The sequence below is a fragment of the Nomascus leucogenys genome, chromosome 19, assembly GCF_006542625.1.
Source record: "Nomascus leucogenys isolate Asia chromosome 19, Asia_NLE_v1, whole genome shotgun sequence".
In the NCBI taxonomy this organism is placed as follows: Eukaryota; Metazoa; Chordata; class Mammalia; order Primates; family Hylobatidae; genus Nomascus; species Nomascus leucogenys.
Genome location: NC_044399.1, coordinates 46,627,139 through 46,653,446, shown reverse-complemented (window position 1 = coordinate 46,653,446; position 26,308 = coordinate 46,627,139). Strand labels below are relative to the sequence as shown.

Here is a 26,308-nt window from a genome sequence, read left to right as displayed (position 1 = left end):
GACATATATACCATATAGGACATAAACACCAACTAACATTTATTGAGTACCTTATGAGTATCAGGCACTGTATCAGACACTTAGCAAATGTTAATTGTTTTATTCCCTGCTTTCAACAACACTAAAGAGCAGGTACTATCAGTCTAGTTTTACAAACAGGGAAACTAAGGTTCAGAATGGTGAAAGAGCTACCCAGGTAGACTGACAAAGCTAGAATTTAAATCCAGAGTTTTCTGATTTTATTAACCAGCATTGATGTACACTGCTCTGTCTTGCACACATATGGTTGTATGGATAGATGTAATCTCACCTTCATTGTTTTGCAAATATTTACAGTGAACGAATTAATGAATACTTGTAAGAATGGCAAGTTACAATAGTTTGCAATAGGTTCAGAGGAATATTTAAGTGCTGCAAAAATTAACTTACAATACCAAGATCAAGGCCTAGACCACTTTTCAATCTCATTACGCCGAGTACCGTAATGGCAGAAACCACAAGGTTTCATGCTTCTTTCAAATTATCGAATTGCCTTGGAGCTCAGGGCTTCAGTCTTTCCAGGTGCTAGTCATCTGCTTTTGACTTGTGTGAATCTGAGACTCATTTATCTTTGTTATGGCCACAATTCACCTTGAAAGCCAATGGGGGCATCCCCTTGAATAAGAAAAACGGAAATGTGCTTGGAGATGTGAGTCTGGCTGTGAGTGTGTGTGTGCACAAACACTTTTAAACAGTGATAACAGGTTTGGCACATGTAAGTATATGAGTCATTGAGAAAACATCCTGGATGTTTTTCCCTCTTCCCTCTATGGTATTCTGTAGATACATATTTATCCTTTCAGCCATTTTCCTCTTCTTTTACAGATACCCTTGACCACCTGCTGGGGCACCGTTTGAAAAAGTGTGGTCTGGTGCTGCATTTTATGTGCAGCAAAGAACCTTAGAATAATGATTTAAAATAGACACAATATACAATTTTCAAGAGAGGGACTTTGAAGTGTTATTTCCAGAGTTACGGCCAAATCTCTTAAATTGAGTTTTATTTTAACTTATTTTAAAGCTGGACTTTGAGACTCAATGCTTTGGTGAGTGATAGCAGCATTTCCCTGGACTGAATGTGCCATATTTTAATTTAAGACTCTTTTGTGGATAACTTCAATCTTTGTTATAACATAGGAGAAACAAAATAATTTCTTAACTCAGTGCAAGTTACAGAAGAATACTTTAGGTAGAGTTCAAAAATTCTCACTGGGGAATATGGGGTTTTGATTTCTCTGGTTCTTAAGCATTCTCCCAAAATTTGATATAGAGCCTGATTCACAGTAGATACTCGATAAATACTTGTTGATTCAATGAATAAATGATTTTGGCTGTAAGTAAAATGTCCCTGAGCCTATGACAGGGAAAGCTTTGATTTTCCTTTGTTTAGGTTAGTTTAATGGAGTCACACTAAAGTTTATAAAGATCAATACAATATGAATGGCTAATTGACAAACATTTATGTTTCAGTGTTAGGAAATATGGTAAGATTAGGAAAACAATGAAGATAATGATTTATACAGAATTGACTGGTTCAGGCAATGAAAACTTCACACATTACAGTTTAACAAGATTAAACATCACATATAACATATATGTATGACAAACAATGCTTCTGCTTTTGATATTAACATACCATCAATTATACACATGAAAAATATTGCCAGTTCAACTTTGGGTTATAACATATATAATTTTTTGATAAGACATTTCGAATTACAACATATCTCAGGCAGCATGCAGGAAGAGTCATTTATTGTATGTTTGTTAGGACACACCTTGCAACAAGCTTCCAGTTTTGGGTAGTTAGATCAAGAATATATAAACCATTGAAATGATAGTATGGTTGAAATCAGCAGTTGTGTTTACTGGCTTGAGAGCATTTCTGGTAAAAATAAAACTCTGAAAGCAATCATTAACAAAATGCACAGTGATCATAAACTCAATTCTTTAAAAATTGTTTTTCACAATTCTCATTTATTGGTGATACGGCAGCTGCAGGAAGTCTGAATTCTGAGAGTTGGTTGTACATAACAGCAGGAATTTATTCTTCTGTGGGCTCACGTGATTACAACGGAGATGCTTACCCTTTGAAATCACATATAACAATGGTGCTATACAAACATCACAAATATTTGGTGTTTCAGAGTCTTAACAAATATTATGTGTTTTTTTTAATCACAAAGAGACTAGATTAACAGGCAGTGTAAATCACATATATCTTAAGATTTTAAAAATACATTTTATACAATAGGTTTCTAATTTCTTCACTAGCATTTCATTTTGGTGTGTTTTGTCTTCATACTTTATAGTCCTAAAGGAAACTATGAATCTCTGGCTCATGCCATGAAAGTCAGTAAGATTGATATTTCCCCACAGGAATATGGCTGAGTGTACATTGAATCACAGAGTCAACAAAGTAACATCTGATTTACAACAGATTACTTTTAAAATTCAAATAAAATCTAATTATTTTGAAAGACAGCAGTTTGAACAAAACTATAGGAGTCAAAATTTTTATTTACAAAACATTTGAGTATATTTTGAAATGGCTAGTTCTTGCTAACTGCACAACTTAAATATTCTTGGTGCACATGTCTGTCAACCTTCTGTACAACATTGTTAGACCGCTGAGTTAACTTACATGGAATGGTTAGGTAGGTGGGAAAATTATATGGCAATTTTCATCTATTCAGAGTTCTTGAAAGGGAATGTTTTGATGCTTTTCATATTAGACAAGATCTGTCATTAATGTTGGTGCCTTTAATTTGAAAAGATTAGCTGAAATTTCCAAAATGTAATTTAGTGCAGTATAAGAATTATAGGAAAGATTGACAAATTTATCGTCAAATATTGGAATTCTAATCTAGCATTATGCAGTTGATCCAAGTCATTGTACCTCTCATTTACAAGGCTTCTGTGTACTACATTGGCTTAAAAAATATTTTCCTTGGTCCTTAGAAATACAAAATATTCATTTTCAAAAGATAGAGAATGTTAGGGTGTTTCTTACAATCACATTCATAATAAAAGAAGATAATCTACATTTTACAGATCATTAAACAATGGTCTTTGGCAGAAGACTTTATAAATACCTCCACTTTTAACATTTCGTTTAGGCCATGTTCCTTTTTAATGATATCAGGTATATGGTCACGTGTTCACTAAGAGTAGTTAATAGGAAAATACCACAGATATAAAAATATTTGTTTAGTGCATTTTTTTGAAACTTAAATTCAAAGTGAATCAATTTATTAATACTAGAGAAGATATTTTATGCAAGCATTTCTAACAGTGTTGCTTAAGATAATAATTTCAACAATATGGTCAGCAAAGAGGGTATGTGTACCTCCATTCCCCCACAAAATTTTGTCACTGAAAGAATGTGCTGAAATCTTTTTGATTATAATACATTGTGTTTCCCACAAAATGAGTAATATATGATGCATATACCATTATGTGTGTGTGTCTGTGCGTGCACTCAAATGGCAAGTCATGGAGATTACATTCATTGGCAGCAAAGAATAGAAATGGAAAAGTTTAAGTATTACTGATAAACCACCACTAAGGAATTTCAAAGTGTAGTGAAGTTATTTAAAAATAACTGTAGACATGGGAACAAACTTTAGGATCAACTACGAGAATATTAGGATTTCTTACTTCATTTTTCAAGGTAACATCTTTTTCTCTGCATTTTTGCCTCCCTTCTACCCGCCCCCTGTCAGTCTTTGAAGGTAATTTGTGATGGGTCCTTCAAACTGTGAATACAGAATATGAATAGGCTATTCTTCCCTTTTTTGCCCTGTGTAGGAAATTCATGATCACCTGTTAGGAAGAGAAGGTTTCTGGCATTATGATATGCCACCCTTTTCTTTATGGATTGACTGTTGTACTTGCTCGGTATGAGTTCAGTTTACTATCAAAATTGTCCACCAAGTTATTCAGTGGGAAACACAATTGCCATCAGTAACCATCAAAGGCAAGAGAAGTCCTAGATTCATTTCCTACCTGAATCCTCCCTTCCGGCCTGCCCCTCTGAGAACACCCCAGAGGCACAGACCAGTGTTCTGTGCACGTACACAGTATGTACAATATGCTAGTTCCTTCTTTTGCCCTTGTCCAGGAAGCTACCAATGTCTCCTCAGTGTGAGCTTCCTACTGTCTATAAAAATTAATAGATGGAACTCAGGCAAGTCCTGTTGTAATAACAGTTGTGCCAACAATTATTATTATGGCTTATTGGAAAGAGTGTTGAATTGTACCACTGACCTACGAAAACCACCACAAATGACACTGAAAGGCAAAGCTGTTGTGGGATAAGAAATAATTTGCTGTTACCTTCTAATATCAAGACCTTTTTAATGCACCACACACATAAGGGTCTTGACAATATGTAACTTTTTTTCTTAAGCTAAGAGAAAATTTTTATTTAGGCTTGTTTCAAGATTTCAAGACTTGAGCCAATACAGAAACCATGGACTGTAGACAAAGGCAAGTCCCCACTATAATTTAGCCTTGAGCTTAAGAGTTTCTGTTAAAAAAAAAAGAGAGAAAGAGAAAACAAGAAACCAACCACTATGGACAGCAAAAGTCGGGAATGAGGTCAAGGCTTCGCATTGTTTGAAATAGTCTGAGTGAAACCCTGTCAGTCTGATCCAGCTCCTTCCCCTGCAAAGATGTATTTCCCATCACAAAGTGGCCAGAAGTGGATGATTGTTCTAAGAAGTACCTTGTTGGTGAGGCTTTAACTTTGATTAAAAAATAGGATGTGCAAATGAAGATGTACACAATGGTGGAAACACAGGAAGGAGTGACTGTGATTTCGTTGGAGCTATTTGGTAATCAGGTGTGAGAGGAATGGGACAATGGGGAAAAGAGCCAATGAGAAAATGCCCTCAGCGACAATGGACACTCAAATGCTGAAGCTATGACCAGCAACAGGGGAGGGTCACAGATTTTAAAGCACACAGAACACAGTATCATACTTCAGTTATTCTAATTCCTGAAAAAGAGCAACCATTCCAAAATATCTGACAAGTTTGGTTTCTCCTAAGGGAAGCCTGGAGTGACAGTTGTAACATTTTTCTCCAGAATGTCACTATTAAGCTTACATTTCCAGCCTCCTTTTACATGCTTTGAATTGTTTTTCTGTATCAAAATGCATATGAGTATTTTAAGTATCCAAAAATGTGACATTTTCAGGTTAGAATTAAGGAGACATACACGCGTGTGCACATACACACATATAACCCACAATCTTAAGTTCCTTTTCCTAAGCCATTTTTATAAGCAAAGTTACTTTCTGACTCTCTACTTCAGTTCCTTCGGTTCTGCACCAATTCAAATGAGAGACCCTAGAAAGGAGCCTCCAGGAGACTCCGGCTACTGTATACATTATCTGTGGTTTTCAAGCTTCTTGAGCCTTGTGCATCTTTGAAAATGAATTCTAAAACTAATACTCACTCATAGACAGCAATCCTTTTAGCTCAGTCAGTCATACACAGCACTCTTGAAAACAGTAGACTGTGTCATTAAGCATAACTTAGTACTGTTACACAGTGGTTTAGCATTCAGGCAAGTCAGCCAGAGCTAATCAGTTAGAGAAAGCTGTCCAGGGTCATTTTCTAGGCCCCGGGGAAGTCAGGCAAAGTAGATGAGCTGTGGGGTTTTAAAAGAACTAGAAAAGCTGATTAGAAATCTCTCTGATTGGAGAGCCTGCCTCAAGCTCAGTTATGTCAGAAAAAGACATAAGGATTAATGTCCCTTAAAATTATATTTTAAGTCTGAATGGTGGACATATCTCCCATATATCTGAACTCATTGTCTCTATAAAGAACCTACCTTTTAAGCATTTAAACCTTTTCTTAAGGGAAAGCATAATTAAACAGTGGGTGACATTGTTTATTCTTGGCCACTCAGAATGCTGTGTCATAGATCAATGATTCTCAAATTTGAGCATGCATCAGAATCATCCTAAGGGCTTATTAAAGCACATATTGCCAGGGTCACTCCAAAATTTTTGATTCATAGATCTGGGCTGAGCTCTTAGGTGGGACTGGATAATTTGCATGTCTAACAAATTTCCAGTTGCTGATGCTGCTTGTTTGGGGACCAAACTTGAGACTCACCAAAGCCGCTTATTTTTAATCACCCTAATTGCACTCTGGGGACAAAGCTTTTCCATGTGGAATGTGAAGGTCAATACTGGATTTCCCCCACCAGACATTCTTATAATGTGGGTAAGGGACAGATTTTATTTGTGCTAGTTTAATTATAGAGAATCTTTAGGTTCAGAAGTTTATCAGTATATAGAGCAAACCTATAAGTAAAATATGATTCAAAATGTGAATCCCTAGAAGTCTATTTGTAGAAAATTCTATGGCCTCTATTCATAGAATACTATTTTAGTAATAGCTTTAAAATGATCTCTTGTCACATAGGTGATATTTTCTCTCTCACCTCAGGATTATTACCATAACAGCTAAATTTGTTCACAATTTCTTGAATGAACACAAGCGTTTGCTGACTTGGTTTTTTTTTTTTTCCCTAGTCAAATCCATTTTAAAGTATATCAAATGCAAGGACTTATATAAAAGAGTGAACAGAGGGAAGGAACATCAAGGGGCAATGCATGAAATTCAGTTGGTGAAAAATTAAGTTGAGCAAGCTGTCGGGACATGTAATTAGAATCTGCAGTTTGTTCAACTGCTAGGTGGATGTGGGTCAATCCAAGAGGCGGGATTGGTGCAAGAAGTTGAGGAAGAAGAGATGATCGTGTGTGAATGAGCAGCTGCCTGTGAGGAAGAAAGGCTAAATCTATTCACAGTTTCTCTTCCTTAAACAAGCACTTGCCACTGATTGACAGCTCTACCAAGATTGCTTAAGGCAGACATCAGCTGAAAATGCTTATGGTGCATACTTGTTTTTAAAACGACTGAAAAGCCTGCCTTCTCAATTTAGTATTTCCTAATCGAATCTGAAATGGGGGGCAAATTCAACGTGAGGGATTTATTAAAATATGAAAATACAATCATTACTGCATTAAAATAGCTCTATATAGAAATTTATAATGAGAGAAGGAAAATAATTTTATCCCTTGGCAGAAGTCTTAGTAATCTCTGGAATCATAACAGAAATATTAGCTATTTTAATTTTCTTTCTCAATATTGAGTCTCACAAGATCATTTTATCTGTTGCAATGTCAGTAATTTTTGCTTACCTTTCCCCCTGACAAATTTAGCTTTCTGCCTCAGTAGTAATAAAGTTGGAATATATTACTGCTATGAAGCTGAAATAGTTTTGCCGTTTCCAATGACATTCTAACTGGGATTCCTTCAAGAGAAAGCTTACATTTATCCCACTAAAACATTCTTTGTTTATGCAAGCAGAGTTCACTATGGTTGCTTTTTCTTTCTTCTTTTCTTCCCCCCATGGAAATGTCTACATTCTCTTGCTATGTTTTGTCTGTTGTGCAATTTCATTTTGCTAATGAGGCATTTGAGCTGTGGCGGACCGGTTGATTGCTAAGGGTGAGATTTAAGTCTTTTGTGAAATCCTTTTGAGTAGTCATTTACTCCATGACAAGGGAGGCATTTAAAAGACAGTTGAATCTGTAGCAGATGAATTTTTTCTCATCTTCCTTTAGAATAGTTATACCTTTAAATATCTCTCTGCCTGGTCATTGCACATCCTGTTTGTAATTCACATACTTTAGTAAAAAATAACTGGCTAGTTTTTTTTCCTAAAAGATTAAGCAAAATGACTAAAAAATAAAAGTAGAATTACTATAAGAAACTGTATGAACTTAAAGTTTTCATTTAAAATAGTGGTTTCAGCCTTAAAAAGGTCACTGATTTGGAATCCATTCCAATCTCATTACATTTTCTACTGTACACTTCTTGAAAAGGGAGAAATTACTCATTCCTTTCAGGGAAGGGAGACTGTTTTTCCAACCATGCACATGGAATTATTTCAAAACAAATGTTTATATTTCTATCAGACTTCATGTGGTTATATGGGCTTGACAAGTGCATTGGTGACCCAATATGGGCAGCAGCTGGTTCACAACTTAAAGTACCTTCAACCTATACACATAAGTGGATGATAACAGGGAAACACTCATCATACAGGGCTTGATGTGTTCTGGAAAATCAAGCCAAAGGTAAAGTCCTCCCATTTAATGATGAGGAAAATCAAGTCTAGAGAGCCGAAGATTCATCACCCTCTGAAACAATTAAAGATTCCTTTTCCAAAGAGAAAAGCCTTTGGGTCTTCTCTCTGGTGACTTTTTGATGTTAAAATGAAGAGAACACTGTGTCCTCAGAGATGAAGAGTGAGATCTTCTCTAGTTTGCTGTTAAAAGATGAGGGCTGGAGTTGTAACTCACTGAAATAGGACCACATGCCTCAAAGTCCAAAAGAGCAACAGGCAGAGTTAAGAAAATCCAGTGATGAATTAGCATCAACACCTAGTAAGAGAATTCAGCAATGGTGAGGCAAATGATCTTTGTCATAAGATTTTCCAAACTTGAAATGTTGAATAAAAGACCGTATATCAAACTTACACAGGTCTTGGCTCATGGTAATCTCTGGATGTGTGTGTTGGGTCTGAATCCGTTTATCTTATTAGTGGAAGACAGAATGTGAAATTAAGAAAATTAATATTTGTATTAGAGGAAAGTTTTTTGATAGGTTTCAAAATGGCCCCATTAAGCAATCTCAAATTGATAAAATGTCTGTAGACCAAAATGGAAGGTTAATTTAATTAGAATGCCATAATTGGACTCTTCCTGACTAAATCAAGGACCAGTGTTAATTTTCTTAAATTACTCTGTTTTGAATTCTTTATATACCATCTTAGGGTACCTAATATAATACTTTGCACAAAATAAATGCTTGATTTATGAAATTGTCTATCTGAAGAAATATAAAAGGCTCTAACTTTTGATTTTAAAATTGTTTCACTCTCTTGACTGTATAGTTTATGAGCCTGTGATCCTGGAAGACACATTTGCTAAACTGACCAATTTTTTGCTTTGATTTCTTTTTTATTCTTTTTCCTTAGGTAATTATCCAGTTGATATTTATCTTGTTCCAGTCACCTTAAGAAAGCTGTTTGGTGAGTACAATGTTAATATAGAGACAATCAGAATGGTGTGTGCTTTTGTATAAAACTTCTGGATCCATCAATGAGGCATCTGCCATTTTTTCTTTTTTCCCTCTATATTACAAGCTCTGGAATGCCTGTTCTAATTCTCCAAGGAGAATTAGAAAATAAAAGGCAGAGTCTAGAGCCATGTCAGTAGCCTCCCACAGAATGTGTATGTGGAATATTCCACTGGGAACCATGACAGATAAAAACTTACCAGGAAGAGCAAAACATCAAGAGAGTCTGACAAAAGCTCTGCCCTCCTCTGTAACCCAGCAGCCTCTGCAGAATCATCCTTTCTTCTTCATTGTTTTAAAATGTTATTAAATACTTTGTCAGTTGCTTTAAAGGAACCCTGACCCATTCTGTTTTTTTTTTTTAACAAAATAAATCCAGTCTTTGGGTAAAAGGTATAATAATACTATCCGTGGATCTGATGTTGAGTAGTGGAGGCTTCAAGCTCTGAAGAAGTATGAACTAATTCTAAACAGTGATTAAGCAATTATTATTTTCATTTTACTAATGACATGATTTCTAGAGTTGCAGTGTCAGAATATTCTCTTGGAAGGAAAGGATGCAAGTGTAGACACCTCATCACTAGGTCCAATCCACCTCACTGGGCTACTTTCGGTTTTGTAAAAATTGGTCATGGCAACAAGTTTGAGATAATAGGTTCACTCTCAGACTGGCAACAAGCATGTGATTGATTTGCATGAATCTGGAAAGGCTCATCAAACAAAACAGGCTGGTTCACAGCTGAAAGAAAAAAAATACTTCTGGCATTGTTCTAAATTCATAAACCGTATCCGACAAGGGGCTAAGCTGAGGTTGTGGTATGGCCCCAGTCCTGGGATTGGTCTCACCTACTTTGCCTAGTTCCTGACCACATCTGGTAATTCAGTGGTGATGTGATTATGACATTAACAGTGATAGGTTTCCCCTGCCCAGCTGCTTATTTGATTGTCGATACTAACGTGAATGGGGCAGGGGAGGCAATGGTTGGGCGCTGACGTGTTAATGAATCCCATGTCTCAATAATTAACACGTCTTCTGGATAGCTTTGCAAAAATGCAACTTTTGCTTCAGATTTGACATTTAAGAGCATCTCCCTTTGCTTTGTGTTTAAAGTTTAAACATTCCGTCCAAATTTTAAAGGTGATAAGCAAATTTAGTCTATTTTTAAGGAAGGAAAACTTTTTTCCTTTTGACTTTTCTCTCACCATGTACAGTTGTTTCTGAAGAATGTGTCTAGGGATTGAGTCAGAACAACCAGGGCGGGCGAAGTGGCTCATGCCTGTAATCCCAGCACTTTGGGAAGCCGGGACAGGTGGATCACCTGAGGTCAGGAGTTCGAGACCAACCTGGAAAGAGCTCCTAGAAGAGTCACTGATAGAACCAACTGCTCACAGCTTCTTTGGGTGCTAGACTCATTTAACAACCAGTTATTGGAAATATTTTCAATCCTTTTTGATAAGAAAGGTTCTCATTAAAAAAAAAAACTAAATCTATGCAGAATTTGTGAGAACAACCTGAGAATATCAAGAATATTTTAAGTCTCATACATATATTTATCATAGACTTATCTATCTCAAATAAGATCTGGAGTGTCAAATTTCTCACAGGATTACCGATCGCAGTAAAAGCCTTGCTCTCCTTAGAGTTTTGGACTGAAACTTCAAAGACAATATTTTCTTCTAAATTTAACAATAACAGTTGTAGTTAAAAATAACTTTCCATTATATGATGTTATCGTTTGCTTAGATTCAATGCTACAAAAGTTCTGTTGATGAAATAGAAATAAAACAAAGTCTTTCCACTATTTCCAAGGGTAAGTGTCCTAGATGGGCTCCAGTATGTAATGCAGTGGCTGGTTAAGTAGTTTCCAATAACTTGGTATTGACATTACTGCCCCTTCTGCAATCTCACTCCTTACTCTGATAAAAGTGCTCTGAGAAATCTCAGGTACCAACTGTTAGAAAGGGCTAGTTTGCCTGTTAGCAGGATCTTGGAGGGAAAATGCTAGGGACAAGATGATCAGTGAATATGAAAATTGGAAGTTAGTTCAGTTAAGAACATCTAAGCTAAACTATGAACGGCAGAGGACCCCTGTGGTCAAAGATGTCCCGGTATGTGTGGTGGGACTGGGTGGGCCTCCTACTCCTCTGCTCCCAGCACACCAAAACACATGTTTAGAAAATGCCGATTAACAACAGGCATGGGAACCTGCCCGCTCAGTGCTATGTTTGGAGGGAAAATATAAAAATCTCATGTTTTTAATCCCCCAGGGTTTGACCTTGACCAGCATATTTTTTTCAAGAGCTTTTTTCAACACTTTCCCAAAAGGCAGAGGGCAATTAAAAGTCAGAAAGAAACTCTAATTGGCCCTAAAGATTTTCTGTCAGAAATGCTTGCTAAAAAAGAAAGAAAAATAAATTGATTTAAAAAAAGTACTTCTCTTTGTATTACAGAATATGTTTAATTAATATTATTCTAAGCCCTTTTCAAACAGCTCTGAATTTGTATCTTTAGCTAAAAAGGGAAATCAGGAATATGCTTCCTTCCATGCCTCTCCAACTCTTTCTCAAAAGATATCTGATACTAGGACAATCCTAGACATACAAAAATGCAGCTGAAGTTTACAGAGATCACCTACTTTTACGTGTGTGTCTCTGGGCTGTATGCTGTAGCGAGAGAGGGGATAGAGAAGAACTCGTGCTGAAACAATGTCTGATCCTCATATAAACAGTTTTCTAACTATCGTTATAAATCTTTTAAAAAATTTTTTCACCAGTTGGAATGGAAACTTTTAGTCAAAAGAAAGTATATTGAAAACAACACTAGGATTTGCTGTGCATTAAAAAGCCAGTGTATCAGAAGCCTTCTAACTACTGACAGATCAGTCTGGGCCTTGTGGTTCATTTGGGCCAGACTCAAGCTCAGTATCCCATCTAATGTATCAAATATTTACATATGAAAAATTCTGAAATGTAAAAATCAACATCAAAATGGAATCAGCCTTTCATAAATGAAATTGCTAAACTGTCAAGTTGTAAAATTTAGAAACTTTATGGCTAAAGGAAGAAAGGGAAATTATTGAACGTAATTTTAATGAGATACCTGTATAGGTCCAATGTATTCTACAAATAACTCAATAATTTGGAAACGTGTGCCAAAAACATGCTTTTCTTTGGTTGCCAAAGCCAAAAGGTATGTATGCCCAACTTTGATTTTCATATAAAACCTGAGAATATAAATTTAAATTATACTGTTGTTTCTGGAAACTGGGATTTATTTCACTTAAATATAATAACTTTCAAATATCTTAGGGCAATTTGTAATAAAAATCCTAGTTAACACATTTTTGTGCCAATTCTCTTATTTTTAAATATGCTCTTATCAACAACACAGAACATTCTCATCCCAAATGCCATATTACTCAATTACATGAGCATTATTTGAATGTACAATCTTTCAAGATTTCTTCCTTGGAGTATTTCTCAAACTTGAGCATTAGGATGAGTACAGGAAGGGAGAGCAAGGTATCTACAGAAAATATTATTTTTCTCAAAACTAGCCATCTGGATCATTTCACTGTTAGGTTTAATGTTGGTACAATTTAGTTCACTCTTTGTTTTTTAGGTGGAATTATGTCAAAAAGTGGTTACATAGTTGGTTACTTAATTGAACTGTTCTTTCCATTTGGAAAGAATGGGAAATAGAGTCAAGTATCTGATCTTCACGTTAGAGGGAGGGCTAAAAGTTCTCCTTAGATAATTCATCTCTTGTTTTACTATGTGGCTTCAAGGGGTCTAATAAAAAGTTGTGTAAATTAAAAGAAGGTTGGGAATGCAAGGAAATGTCTCGGAAAATCTCTGGGCAGGATTCTTCTTGGTGAATAAGCAATCTTAGTATGGAGGTTTGTATAATTATTCTAGTAAATTTATCGCCCCTGCCCCCCAGTACATTTTTGGATTTCACTAGGTATATCTGTCTTTGCAGTCAACAAATTAGGAGGGCTGGGCTATATATTAACTGTCAAAGTAGACAGATTAACAGTGAAGTTAGCTAATTTCTCTCTCGGTCTGTTTGGCTATTAATGTGAACTTTTCTACCATTTGCATAGCAGAAAAATAGTACCCACAGAGAAGCATTTGACCCACTCATATTTCTTAGAGGCATGGAAGCTATATATTATGTTTTTCTATGTTTACATACTCCACCTTTGTAGAAACTCTCATGAGCATCAGGGATGTGAATGTTGGTTCTCATTCCCAATCCACACCTACATATATTGATAGAATAAAAGGCTAGGTCGATGGGCACTGAAGCATAATAAATAGGATTCAAGAGGTATAAAATAAACAACACTATTGTAGTGTGTAACTGTAGGTATAATCTGTCCTGCTCATTTATAAAGATTCCATACTATGTCCTAGTGACTGTTATCTAGGTGGAATGTCATTATATTTGATTTCTCCTATGATAAGTTCACTTTCAGAAAAACATGTCTTGAGCAATCACTTTATATCATAAGCCCTTTCCCTATTGCTGAGAGGTAATAGTGAGCATCAATCACTAAGGGTAGTTGGATATAATGGGAGTAGCCATCGAAGAACTGCAAAGGCTGAAATTAGGGAAGGGAAAGGAAAGATTTGGCATTTAAAAGCATCTCCCTTTGCTTTGTGTTTAAAGTTTAAACTATTAAACTTTTTTTTTTTTTTTTTTTTTTTTTTTTTTTTTTTTTTTTACCTATTTCCAAGGGGAAAACTCTCCAACTCTTTGAAAAAAGGCTAGGGAAGCATGATTCTAAAAAATGTGAACCACTGAAGCAGCCATGAATGACTGCATTGATAACAGATAGACAAGACAATTTTGGGCAAGCAAGTCTTCCTGAAAAAATATGGGTCATAATTTTAACTACTAAGTCATAGTGCTTTTTGAAGTTACAAAGTAATGCTCTTTCCTAAAAATAGAACAAAATGAACAATAATTTGCATAACAACTGATTTAAATGTTTCTTACAAAATCAAATCAGAGAACCTTTGACAAAAATGAAAATGTGGACAGCCTCTGAGTACATGTGGACATCTTGACAGGCAGGGAAAACGTCAAAGAAAGTGAAATACTTACCATTTCTTGTGGGCTGGAAACCTGCAGAGATTTCCCTTGGCAGTTCCACCTCTCAGTGATTGCTCCTTCTATAGATAAGACAGTCTCTGCTTTGAGAGACGATTAATCATGGCCTAATTAAGCTCCCAACATGAAATATCTATTTCAATTGTTTACCCTTCCCATGCTGTCCTTGTGGGTGTAATACCATCAGGACCACCCAGCATTTTGAAATGTACTGCATGATGGGAAGACAACAAGATGGTTAGAAGTGGCAAGTACATAATGGTAAAAAGGAATAGCAGAACTGCATTCTATTAGCAAAACTCCGCAGGTATATCTGAATCTAAGGAATCCACTTATAATAGCATGTTTCTTTTTCTGAAACAGGATTCTGTATCTTCCGCATAATGCACTCACCAATTTAATGATTGGAATTTATATTTAACTTTGCTCAGTTTTACCAACTGCCTTGGCCAAGTGAAGTGATTACAATGATAAAAGCTGAATGCCAGTTGTAGGTCAGGTGAGATCCAATATTACATGTTGTCAATCATAAAATGGCCAAACGTTCCTGAAGTTATGAAACTACACTCAGAACTTGCTCTGGATGCAACTGCCCAAAATCATAGTCAGAAAGTCAGAATCAACAGAGAGACTCCATACCCTGAGCCCAAAAATATTAAAAGAAGTCTTAAAGGGGCTGATTTATACTCTTGAGTAGGCGAAGTTCTGCCACTATTAGAGGATGGAGGGCATCATCATCTACCAGAGAAAATTTTCTAATTGCTTCCACAGAGTTATCAGATGTACGTCATTCTCACTTTATTTTGACAGTTTAGGATCAGGGACCTTTTGCTGTGGAATCACCAATGAATCAAGACCCCTGTGGAAAATGCAATGTGAGTGGTGAGCTTTCATTAATAGTGAGGCCACAGGGGAAAGGCATGCATCAGAATCTTTGCAGGGTTTCTAAAACAATATTTTGTAACAATTTTATGTTTGAAAAGCAACAAAAAATTACTGCTATTAGGCTATGAACTACAAAAAGCAAAATTTTATAAAACCCTCACTGCTTGAAGGATGGAATCAGAAAATTTGAACCCATTAAAATTTGCTTGTAAGAAGTTGATAATTATCAGGTCACAGAATTTTTCTGAAAGGTTGTTAGATGGTCAAGGAACTCTGGTCACTGAATTAATCTTTTTGCTGTTTAAAGAAATAGATGTTGGCTGCTCATTTTGTGTTAAACCAAAGGCTGGTACTCAAGAGACATATTGACAGTTTGATACAATAAAATATTTAAATAATGCCTTCATTCATACATGAAAGTATACCACATATGACCATATAAGAATATAATGAGGAATACTAAAGAAAATTTTAAAGATGATCAGATGAATAAAGTAGCATTTACTTGTACATGTGGACAGATTCTATTATAGTAAGAACTAAGTCCACTAATATGTCAACTTCAAATAAGTACACAAACCTTAGAGGTCACATTTTTTTCCCCACAAATGCTTATTCCATTTCTGACGTCACTTCCTTCTATACTCTTTTGACTATATGATACATGAAGTCAATAACATATAGACAGAAATTATTAATGCAAGGCAGAAGTTCTGCAAGCCAAGAGGAATATAACATATGAAACTAAAAGAGCAATTTACTTAAGCATCCCCTTGGGAAGAAACTGTACTATCATCAATTTTGGGATTGGAATTTTTTGGGATCGACTGATTTGATGTAATACTCTGCATGCTAAAAAGTTGTCTGACATGTAACTGTTTATGGGCTCATGATCCTGGATGCTGGAAAGGATGTAGATAGAGTCATACTAAGCAATGTAAAAAAATCAGTGAAATGGAGGAATGTCCAACATATATCTCAGCACTGTAGGACAGACAAATATTCTGACACTGTGTTCTCTTGGGACATTAAAAAGAGAACATTGCAGGACCGAAGGGTTGATGTTTGCAAGAGTTTGAATACTTGGTGTCTGCTTTTTTTCTTTGGATGATGATACCAGTTGCACAATAATACCATTTTGGTTTTTATTTCTTCAAAACATGAAAACAAAAAATGAAGTAGATGACAATGAGAAAAGAGAAAACATTTCATACAGAATATGCTGTATCACTAGTGATTAAATCAGAAACAATTAGAAACTTTATTTGTCTGTGTCAGTAATATGTACCATTTATAAGGAAGAGCACAATTAGTGCATTTCCCGCCCCCCCCCAAGCTGTGCACAATACACACAAAATAAAATAATTTTACACAACTATAATAATAACAATCCTGAACAACCAGAATCATAGTTTCCTAGAACATGAAAATTTAAAAAGCAAACAAAACAAAAAGCTTTCAAATTGAAATTGACCAATGCAAGAATTTCTTAAAGTTCTCTGTGAAAATTTGCTACAGGATTATTGACATTCCTAATACAGCTAAAAAATGAGTGCAAAAATTTTTCTAATGTTTAAACAACTTATATTCCTTGAATATATTTACTTGGTGCTTCTAGGCTAGCTTTCCATTTAGCAATTCTCAAAACAAAACAAAAAAAGGATGGGAAAGATGGGTTAGAATGACAAAGAATTATAAAGTGTGGGCCATAGAAAAGTTCTATTGCCAACAAAGATAAAAGATGGGATACACTGGGCTTTCTCAGTGATCTGGATCACCAACATGATTGCCCTTCTTGGTTTAAAATGGAGAGATATATTTATCTGCAAGTTGGTCAAAGATAAAGAGGGTGGTTTTCCAAACATACGCTTTATGCTCTCTTAGTTAAAGAAAATCTTGGGTATAAATACAATTTGGACAATTGCTTTGATACAGTTTCAGTGTTTTTATGTTAAAAGAGTTTCGTAATTGTTTTTTTCTTGCAAGATAAAAATCTTTCCATATGGCTTTCTTCACTTTTACTCATGAAAATAGTAATCACATAAACTGTAACCCTTCTGAGGGCGGGGATCTAGACTGTTTTGTTCATGGCTTAGTCCCCAGAAAGTATCATACTATCTGGCACATTAAGTGGGTAACCAGCATTTAATTACTCATTCAGTCACCAAATATTTATTAAATGATGAAGGATCATGGTTACTGAGTGACAGAAGAAAAAATAAGTCTCAACAGCTTTAATTTATTAAGTATTTTTGAATCAATACAGAGGGCTAGGGATGTCTCCTGCCTGGGATTCCTTATAGACACAGAAGTCTCCGAGAGGTGACCAAAGTCATTCTATTTTTTTTCTCATTAGTGGACTCACTACTTTGGAATGTTGGGTTTATCCATGTTCTTTGGTATTTTAACATAGAAACAGCTATTCTTTCTAAAGGGTAAAAAAACATCCCAGTCCAATCCTCCTGGGAGGTACTAGTCTTATTTAATTGCCTTCTCTTTCAGCATAAGTAGAGGAGACACACTTTTAAAGGCCCATTGGTCACCCTGGCTTCTTTCTTACTCAGGAACTACTGATATAATCAAAGGGGACTAGACTGGACAGTGAAAGAAACAGGGCTCAAAATAGCCTTTTACGTAAAAAAATAAAATGAACAAACCAGCACTATCTACCATCTGTGCCAGACAGTGCAGATGTGAAATAAATACTTTTCAGGGAGGGGTGTTGTGGAAAGGGTGGCTCTGAAAGCCTAGGCACATCCAACATATCAACGTCTCTTTATAAGGCCTTTCTCATTGGCCTTCCTGAATTAATGGGTGATTTTTAGAGGCCTCTGATGTGTTCCACATGGCTAATTTTCCATGAAGATCTTTGTAGTTTGCCTGCTATCCTCTCAATAACTTTAACTTCTCCCCACATGACAGTTATTGCTTCTTAGAAATGAATGTGCAGAACCATGAACAATAAGCCATTTTCTCCTTTTATCCCTAGTAATTAATCCAACTCAATAACAACACAAAAGTAACAACTTAGGTGAAAAGAAAACTCACTATGTCTTCAATGTCCAATCAACATTGCCAAATGGGAGAACAGTATGTACTATACTCTACTATATACAGATACTCTTTGTTTTGTTTTATTTGTTTTTCACCATGCACTGGGTAACAGGTATCACAACAACATTTCCGAACAGGCACATGAAGAAGGAGCAAATGTTCAGTCATGACTGGAACAGGATTGTGCAAGCCATGGATGCCTTTGAAAATAAAACGGACAGACAATCCCAAGCAATGGCAACATGGGACTGAGACACATGTTAATGCAAATGGAAAACGATGATGTGCTTTTTGAATGGGGTTATTCTTACTGTTTGCATAGGGGATGGCAGGTGGACAGGAGGAACAGGGTTGGGATGGGGCACCTGGGGGCTTAGCTGGGCTGAATGCTGGAAGAAGGACCTTGCTAATCATAGTCCAGAGCTAAAGAGATAAAGAAAGGATTTTGTGTGTTCCTGGGAATCTAGGCACGTTTTCCTTGTACCTGTTAAACGAGACTGCCAGGTATCACATGTTTAAATATCAGACTATATCTAGAACCATTGGATTTCCTGGCTCCATTCCACTCTTATGCTTCTTCTTGGAGGCAGCTTCACCTCTGCTCACATTCCGGAGACAAGCATGAACTTTGGTAATACAATGAAGACATGCTCCTTTCTTCTTCCATGCCCAGATTTTTTCTTAATCCAAAATAAGTTTTAAAGTGATTGGAGGAGGTGAGGGGAAATAGTAATGATTTAAATTTTTACCAAAACCCATTTACATTTGGATAGTTTCACTTTCCACAAAGAAAAGCAACAACCCTGACCCTCCCAACAAAACAAAACAAAATAACAGAAATAAAGCCAAACATTAACTACCTCCCCAGCCCCATTGAAAACAAAATCAAAAACAAGAAAACAAATCGAAGCCTTAAGGATTTATGAACCTGGAGAGAGTGCAGCCCTTCTAGACTGAGCTGCAAAGATGGCCCTGCCTCCGTGCCTTGTTGAACATGATGATGCCCCTGGGAATGGGAGGTGATGGTTTTTTACTTCGGCCCTAGTACAGAGTATATGCTCTTGAAGCTGGATTCCATCAGCAGGTAAGTGAACATGACAAACGTCAGTTTCCTCTGTCCGTTATACATAATTTTTATGTATATATATGTATATATATAAATTTACTATATCTGATAGTTCCTTTAGAAGCCTTTTATGTGGCAGTAGGCCTCCAGGGAGGAGAAGAAAATGTACAAGAGCCATAGGAGCACAAAGAGGCAGGATGTGAGGAGCTTGGCAGTCCGGGGCCCACCCAGCTCACCTCCGATTTCTGGCCTCCGCCGATACAGCAGCACCCCCACATTGATGAAAGCAAAAATGGTGAAGAGAGTGACAGAGAAAGCTAGTGTGCCAGGGGACACTTTGAACTGTTCCCCGTTGGCTGCGTGGTAGATGGCAGCGATGGACCAGGCCACACCGATTCCCAGGAAGACGTTCACCGCGTTGCTGCCCGTGACGTTACCTATGGAGGCGTCTGCATACTGGTCCTGGGTGGCTGCCACTTTGCTGGCAAATGTGTCTGCAGAGGAAGAAGATAAAGTCAATGACACTCAATCTTGTAGAGATGTCTTTGGAGTGCTGCAAGCTTCAGCTGTGTACTCTAGGACCCAACCCTTAATATAAACCCAGTGACCAAGAGATGGCTTTGATGTTCCTTTGAGTCAGACTCATGGGGTGGAAAGAACAGGATCTAGATATTGGGAGTTAAGCGTTCAGTGCTGGCTGTGTTACGGACTGAGCAAGTGATCTTGGTCCCAAGTTCTATATCCACAGATACTGCAGTTCTTTGTAATATTGAGCTTGCAGGGCGGCATTTTTTCAGAAAGTAGTCACAGCTCACCTACATCAGAATCAAGTGGGGTCCTTTCAAAGAGTGAGTATTGAAAGGTGCCATGCGGCTGTGCTGGTCATAATGACAGCAGCCCAGGAATCTATTTTAACAGTATCCTAAAAGATTCTAGGTCACTAAAGTTTGGGAACAGCTGCTGGAGGGTATTACTAAAAGATGCTGTATCCGCAGCTCTAGTTTATCGATGAGAAAGTTAAGATGTCGGGAGAGGTTTTTTCAAGATTCAAGAGCAAGCCAATAGTGGAACTGAAAACAATTGAACTATAATAGTGTAGCTGACATTTGCTTAGAGCCTTAAGAATAAAAAAGCAGATTCAGCTATATTGCTGCATTGATTGTGATGGTAATTTTATGAGGTGAGGGAACGAGGCTTAGAGATGACAAGTAGTGGATGCAATATCACAACTAGGAAAAAAACATGTTAGGGCTACAGCTCTTGCCTCATGTCTTCAAGGTGAATGCTTTCTCATGGCGCTTTTCTACCTTTCATTGTGCTGTGGGCACCAATGACCATTTTCAAAGCCCTTTATTTACTCATAATCCTGAGTGTATATTTTTGTGATGATAGGAAAATCTTGGTTCACTACAGAAGGTTGAACAACAGTGACTTAAACTTCTTGATGGGTAGAACACAGGGGTTTAGAGCACATTTGAGCTGGGGGACTTCAAATCCTGCCTTTGCAGCTGACTGTGTGACTCCGGAAGATTACTTAACTTCTCTGGGCTTCAATTGCCTAATCTGTTAAATGGGGTTGGTACTGCTTACTTCAGAGTGCTGTTGGTAAGCTGAAATATTACATGTAAATAAAATGCTTTTGATGCTTTTTGGTACAAAGTAGGAGAGGCTGTTTTTGTTGTTTTGGAAACACAATATAAACTGAGCAGGCTAGATCAGTTTAAAAGTTGAGGTAAGATCTGAAATAGCTTCCTGTATTAAGCATGTGAAGAGAACTTGCAAGATACTAAATTTCTTGTCTATATTACACCTACTTACATCAAAGTCCTGGCTGGGCACGGTAGCTCATGCCTATAATCCCAGTACTTTGGGAGGCCGAGATGGGCGGATTACTTGAGATTAGGAGTTTGAGATCAGCTTGGCCAACATGGTGAAACCCTGTCTCTGTACTAAAAATACCAAAAAAATAAAAAAATAAAAAAAATGGCCAGGCATGGTGGTACACACCTGTAATCCCAGCTACTTGGGAGGCCGAAGCATGAGAATTGCTTGAACCCAGGAGGTGGAGGTTGCAGTGAGCTGAGATCATGCCACTGCACTCCAGCCTGGGCAACAGAGTGAGACTCCATCTCAAAAAAAAAAAAAAAAATCAAAGTCCTTCCAGCTACCTTGCACAGTAAGTTTATAGCAGATATTAATAACTGTCAAATTGAACTTATTTCCAAAGCCAGTAACAGCAAGCATTAAATGACTGCAAGGTGTTGTGTTATCTGCTCTGGTCCTCCTGAGGTCCTGGGCATGCTCTGAGCATGTATGTAGTTGTACAAGCATGTATGTAGTTGTATGAGCATGTATGTAGTTATGCTATTGCCACCATCCTTCCTCAGTAAACTTCCAGTGGGGAAGATATGTACAGCATGTAAATTTAGATCAGCCCATGGATTCTCCTGCTTTACAATGGATAAGAAGGTTTTTTAGGCTACTCAAAGGCTACTGCATCTGCAGTTATCACATTCTTTCTGAAAGGGAGTTGGTCAACTCTGAAGGCCTGTCATCGATTCTGCCCTCCGTCTGTGATGGGAAGCAGATCTAATTATTATTTCATAATTAAAGAAGTAGGCAAATGCTGCTTATTCCATGCTAGGCACTGTGCTACACAGCTAACGTGTATATTCTCACTCAACCCTCTCACAAGCATTATGGGCTAGATGTCATTACTCCACTTTCATGATATGAGAAACTGTGACATTGTGATATTATGCCTCTTGGATAGGGTCTTTGCAAATGTGAATTTTTAAACCAAAGTCTGATTTCAGAGCCCATTCTCACACCACATTGCCCCTTCCAGGAAGCCTGAAGTTTGTCTTTCCTCTTAGTTCATTTCAGGTGGCCCTGTTCCTTTCACTCAGAAACTCTGAAGCAGATTCTTAACAAATGCTCTTTACTGTATCAGGAGAACAAAGATTGAAGAAGGTGTGGGCAGTTTGTGAATCCAGACTCCTGGATTTGTGCTGCTTTGTGCATTCATGATCACACATTCATGCAGCCCAATCAGCTATCACAGATAAGCGAGACAAATCTTAATGGTTTCTTGTACTTCATTATTAAACGTTAATACAAACAGGGCAGCAGTAGCCTCAAAAGGACAAAAAAAAGAAGTTGCTTTTTTTTTTTTTTTTTTTTAAGGTCAGGCAGTGGAACAAGGAAAGGAAAGGAGCAAGAGTCTGAGGCAGAAGAAAGCACCTTCCAGCTCAGCTACAGCTGAGAAACACCTGAGATGTTATTCTAAGCTGAAATGGCTGGTAGCACTGGCTGGTGGTGAACAGATGGGCACGTTAGGTGGGGCAGTTGCGGGGGTGGTAATTCCCTCTGTATGCTACAGGGACAGGTGACCTGGTGCTGTTCCATAGCACACACCTTCTTACCTCCCCTGGCACCTGGTACATTGCACACTGGACATCCTGGGTACCCCATATGTACTCAGAAACTCTGGGCTTTCTGGATGGCACCTTTGCTGCTGCACCAGAAGGAAAGGAAGTTTAAGATCAAAGACTCCTGAGTCTGGGGACTCAAAGCACCCAAACCAGTCCTTTAGGATGACATGGAGGGCACACCTGGGTATGCAGCGATTTCCTCTCCCTCAAGCCATTTATCAGTAGCCTATTAATGTGAATGTTGCATGAAGATTCTTACTTGTAATAATAATATGTTCCTATTTTCAAATGTCTTTCTTTGAATTTCCTAAAAGTTAATAGCCAAAGTGACTAGCTTGTCACATAAGTAAAACATGTTTTTGGCTACTTTGTGTCTCATAGGTTTTATTTACTTGGGTTAGACATCAGGCCTTTTGTCTGTTTTTATTTTCAATTCAAAAGCAACGTAAAAAAAAAAAATTGCAGGAACACATGCAAATCCAAACCACTAACCTTAGCTCCAGCAGAGACAACTCTGTTTTCCAAATGAAGTGCGATGGATTCTCCCCAAATTACCTTTTATTGCTGCTTTGCTGCTCAACACACAGGGCAATACATCACATACCATATGTTAGGTGCTGCCAAGCCCTACTTTGAACACTAAGCCTGTAACCTGCCTATGGTTAAACCAGGCAAATGCCATTTACTAAAATAAAATCCAAGAAATAACTACTGCCTTGGGCTTGAAGGGGATATAATAATATTCAGAGGTTGGCCCATTAGATAAAAACTTATATATGGATCAGATTTCCAATGCGATTAACACAAAATATATGTCAATATAATAACATATGTATTTTTTCCTTCATATATGTCCCTGGCTAGGTTTTTAATAGTTTTTGCTATTAACTCCCACCTTGAATTCTAATTAAATTTAGATCAGTCATACAGTTTTAGACTTTTAGTCCTGTCTCCTTGATACATATGACTATAAATAAATAAATAAGGAAGACTGTCGAGGAGACGGCATGGCTGGAATTAAACTACACATCACAAAGTCAGGATGTAATTGTTCTTTGCAGACCTGCCTCAAGTTCATGGTATATAACCTTGTCCAAGTCATCTGGTCAACATGCAAAAATAGGCCAATACTCTCCCTTTCCTCCAGCAATTATTCTTTACCTAAATTTCTCAAACTTTATTGCTACTCATAGGCTAAGCCTTAAACATCTCTTCTGTAAAAAAGGTCATTCTCACAGTCTTGCAGGATGGATGAAGGGATAATGTATTATCTGGAGCAAGGGTTTCGCCCCAGATGGTTCATCTTATTCTTGGCTCTTAGTGTTCTTTGGGGACCAGCTGTTCAGCTCTCCAATGCTTCATGCCCAGGAACTGACACGGGCAGTGGTTTTAATTGAGTCCATCCTGGTTATGAAGGTCTGCTTGCTTCTCCCAGCAACCAGACCTTGACGTATTCATTCACTGACACTGAAAGAGGCAGCCAAGGTGTACAGATCTTCGTGGTGTACTAGTGGAAGAAGCCTCATCAAAGAGACTCTTGGCTCTTCCAACTGTCTGTATGCTCTCGGCAAGTCACTTCACTTTTTTAGATTGCAGTTTCCTCATTTAATTAGAATATCTCTAAGACTCTTTCTAACTTTACTATTTGGGTGGTGCACAGAATACACTAAAATACTAAATTTATATGCAATGTATGATTTTGGCGGTTTTTTTGATAGGAGTTTGTACATAACCACTCTTCACAATAATTAACTGATGATTATAACTATCTTATCATTGTGAAGAATAAATGACTTAAATATTTGAAAATCCTAGGAAGATCTCAAGACCTGAAGATACTACCTTAGATCAAACTGTGACAATATTTATGGAATTACACTACATGGCACAATCATTTACCTTTTAAAATTAGGTAAGAAATGTCGGCAAAATTATCAACTTCAAATCACTCTGACTGGCCATTGATTGATACGAGTGAAGCCAAGGTGGCAGACAGATGACCATGTTTCAAAGGCTGTGTCTAGTGTTAATAAAATCACAGAAGTGCCTGGAGAGCTTTGCTTAAAAAATGTAGGTTTGGGGCTTCACCCCCAAGCTTGTCCACCCTGCCTTATTTTGTTGTTGTTCTGTTATGTTTTGTTTTAGGCTTTTGGCAGCCTGAAGCCATGGTTTTTAGTTTCTGTCTCTAGTGATAAGCAGACAAGAGGGATGTCGAAGGGGCTTTACTGGCCCAGCCAGAAACAGAAACTAAGAAGCCATGACTGTATTCTCTCTCTTGGACACCACTGCTAGATCCACCTAATCAGATTCTCTGAGGACAGGATACAGAAATATATCTTTTAACAAGTGGCTTAGGTTGTCCCTATTTATACCAAGGCTTGAGAACCATAGTTGTAAGACAAGGGAAGGGGAGATACCACTCCAAGTGCCCAAGTTTTGGGGGCCTTCCTGTGAGTAATAGACGTTTAAGTTCCAGGGAAGTAGCTAATCAGAAAGAAGTAAGAAGCTGGTTTCTCTTAGAAACAAGGATGCCCTTGGCAATAGTGGTTATTTTGCTGATAAAATGTGGGTAGGCGTCATGGAGATGCTGGGGGCTGCTTAATTGTAGCTTCTTCCACTCACAATATGGTTATTCTCATATTTTTTTTAACCCTATTCCAGCTACCCTAAAAGGCCAAATGAGGGGGAATTACCTAAATTGATTGAATTCTGCTGCTCTGTTTGCCAGGTTGGAAGCTTACTTACTTCATAGAGTTTTGAAGGAAATGAGTTAACACGAATAGAATAGGGCCTGGCACTTAATGGGTGTTCAGTATTATTAGCTATTTTAATAATACAACAGAGCCAGATCCCCAGAGAATCCATACATGGTAGGGAATTCTGACTATTGCCAATGATTCTATACTTTTAAGGAGTTATAACATCCTTTAAAAATTATTAACTTGACAATCCTTTGCATTTAAAAGTGTGATAGAGCTTAAAATTCTTAATTATTTTACTTTGAAAATTTCATACAACCAAAGTCATTAAAAGACATTAGAGCTCTTTTGGTTTAAAGCCCAAATCTTACTAATGGCTGTAAGGTAGATGTCTTTGCTCAGTGTATATATTCCTCTCTTCTTTCTTGCCTTCTGTACCCTCATCCGTCTTGCTCTTTTAGAATTAAAAGAGAAATATTGTTTACTTATGTACTTGTTCTTCTGCTATCACTGAAGATCTTAAACAAGCATTTGTCTTTGGTTGTGATATTTATTTACCCAAGTAAATAGAAAACCTCTCTCTCTGTCTCTCTCTCTCTCTCTCTCTCACACACACACACACACTTCACTGGTTCATGTGAAAAGAATCATCATTTGGCTTCCAAGTGAAGTTCAAGAGGTAAGGGAATTGCTGATGATTGATTGATTAATAACCAGGTAGATGAGGAGTTGAAAAAAGGAAACACATTGAAAATTTCTGCCCATAAAAGTTGTCCCTGAAGAGGGTAAAGAAGAAATGGAGACAGTGACATGACCTAGTTTTAGAAGAGGAGGAAGCAGAGATAAGT

At 37.3% G+C, this 26,308-nt stretch overlaps 1 protein-coding gene across 20 annotated transcripts in view; it reads right to left on the bottom strand.

Moving 5' to 3' along the window:
- Positions 1-216: 216 nt before the first annotated feature.
- Positions 217-26,308, bottom strand: part of SLC8A1 (solute carrier family 8 member A1) — a 413,146-nt gene continuing 387,054 nt past the window's right edge. For 19 of the 20 annotated variants that reach the window (XM_030800085.1, XM_030800095.1, XM_030800096.1 and 16 more), the window contains one exon: positions 217-19,821. In XM_030800085.1, coding sequence (XP_030655945.1) covers positions 19,445-19,821 — 377 coding nt within the window. In that variant the 3' untranslated portion in view covers positions 217-19,444. The remainder of the gene's footprint in view (positions 19,822-26,308) is intronic. The other variant, XM_030800094.1, reaches the window with a different exon arrangement.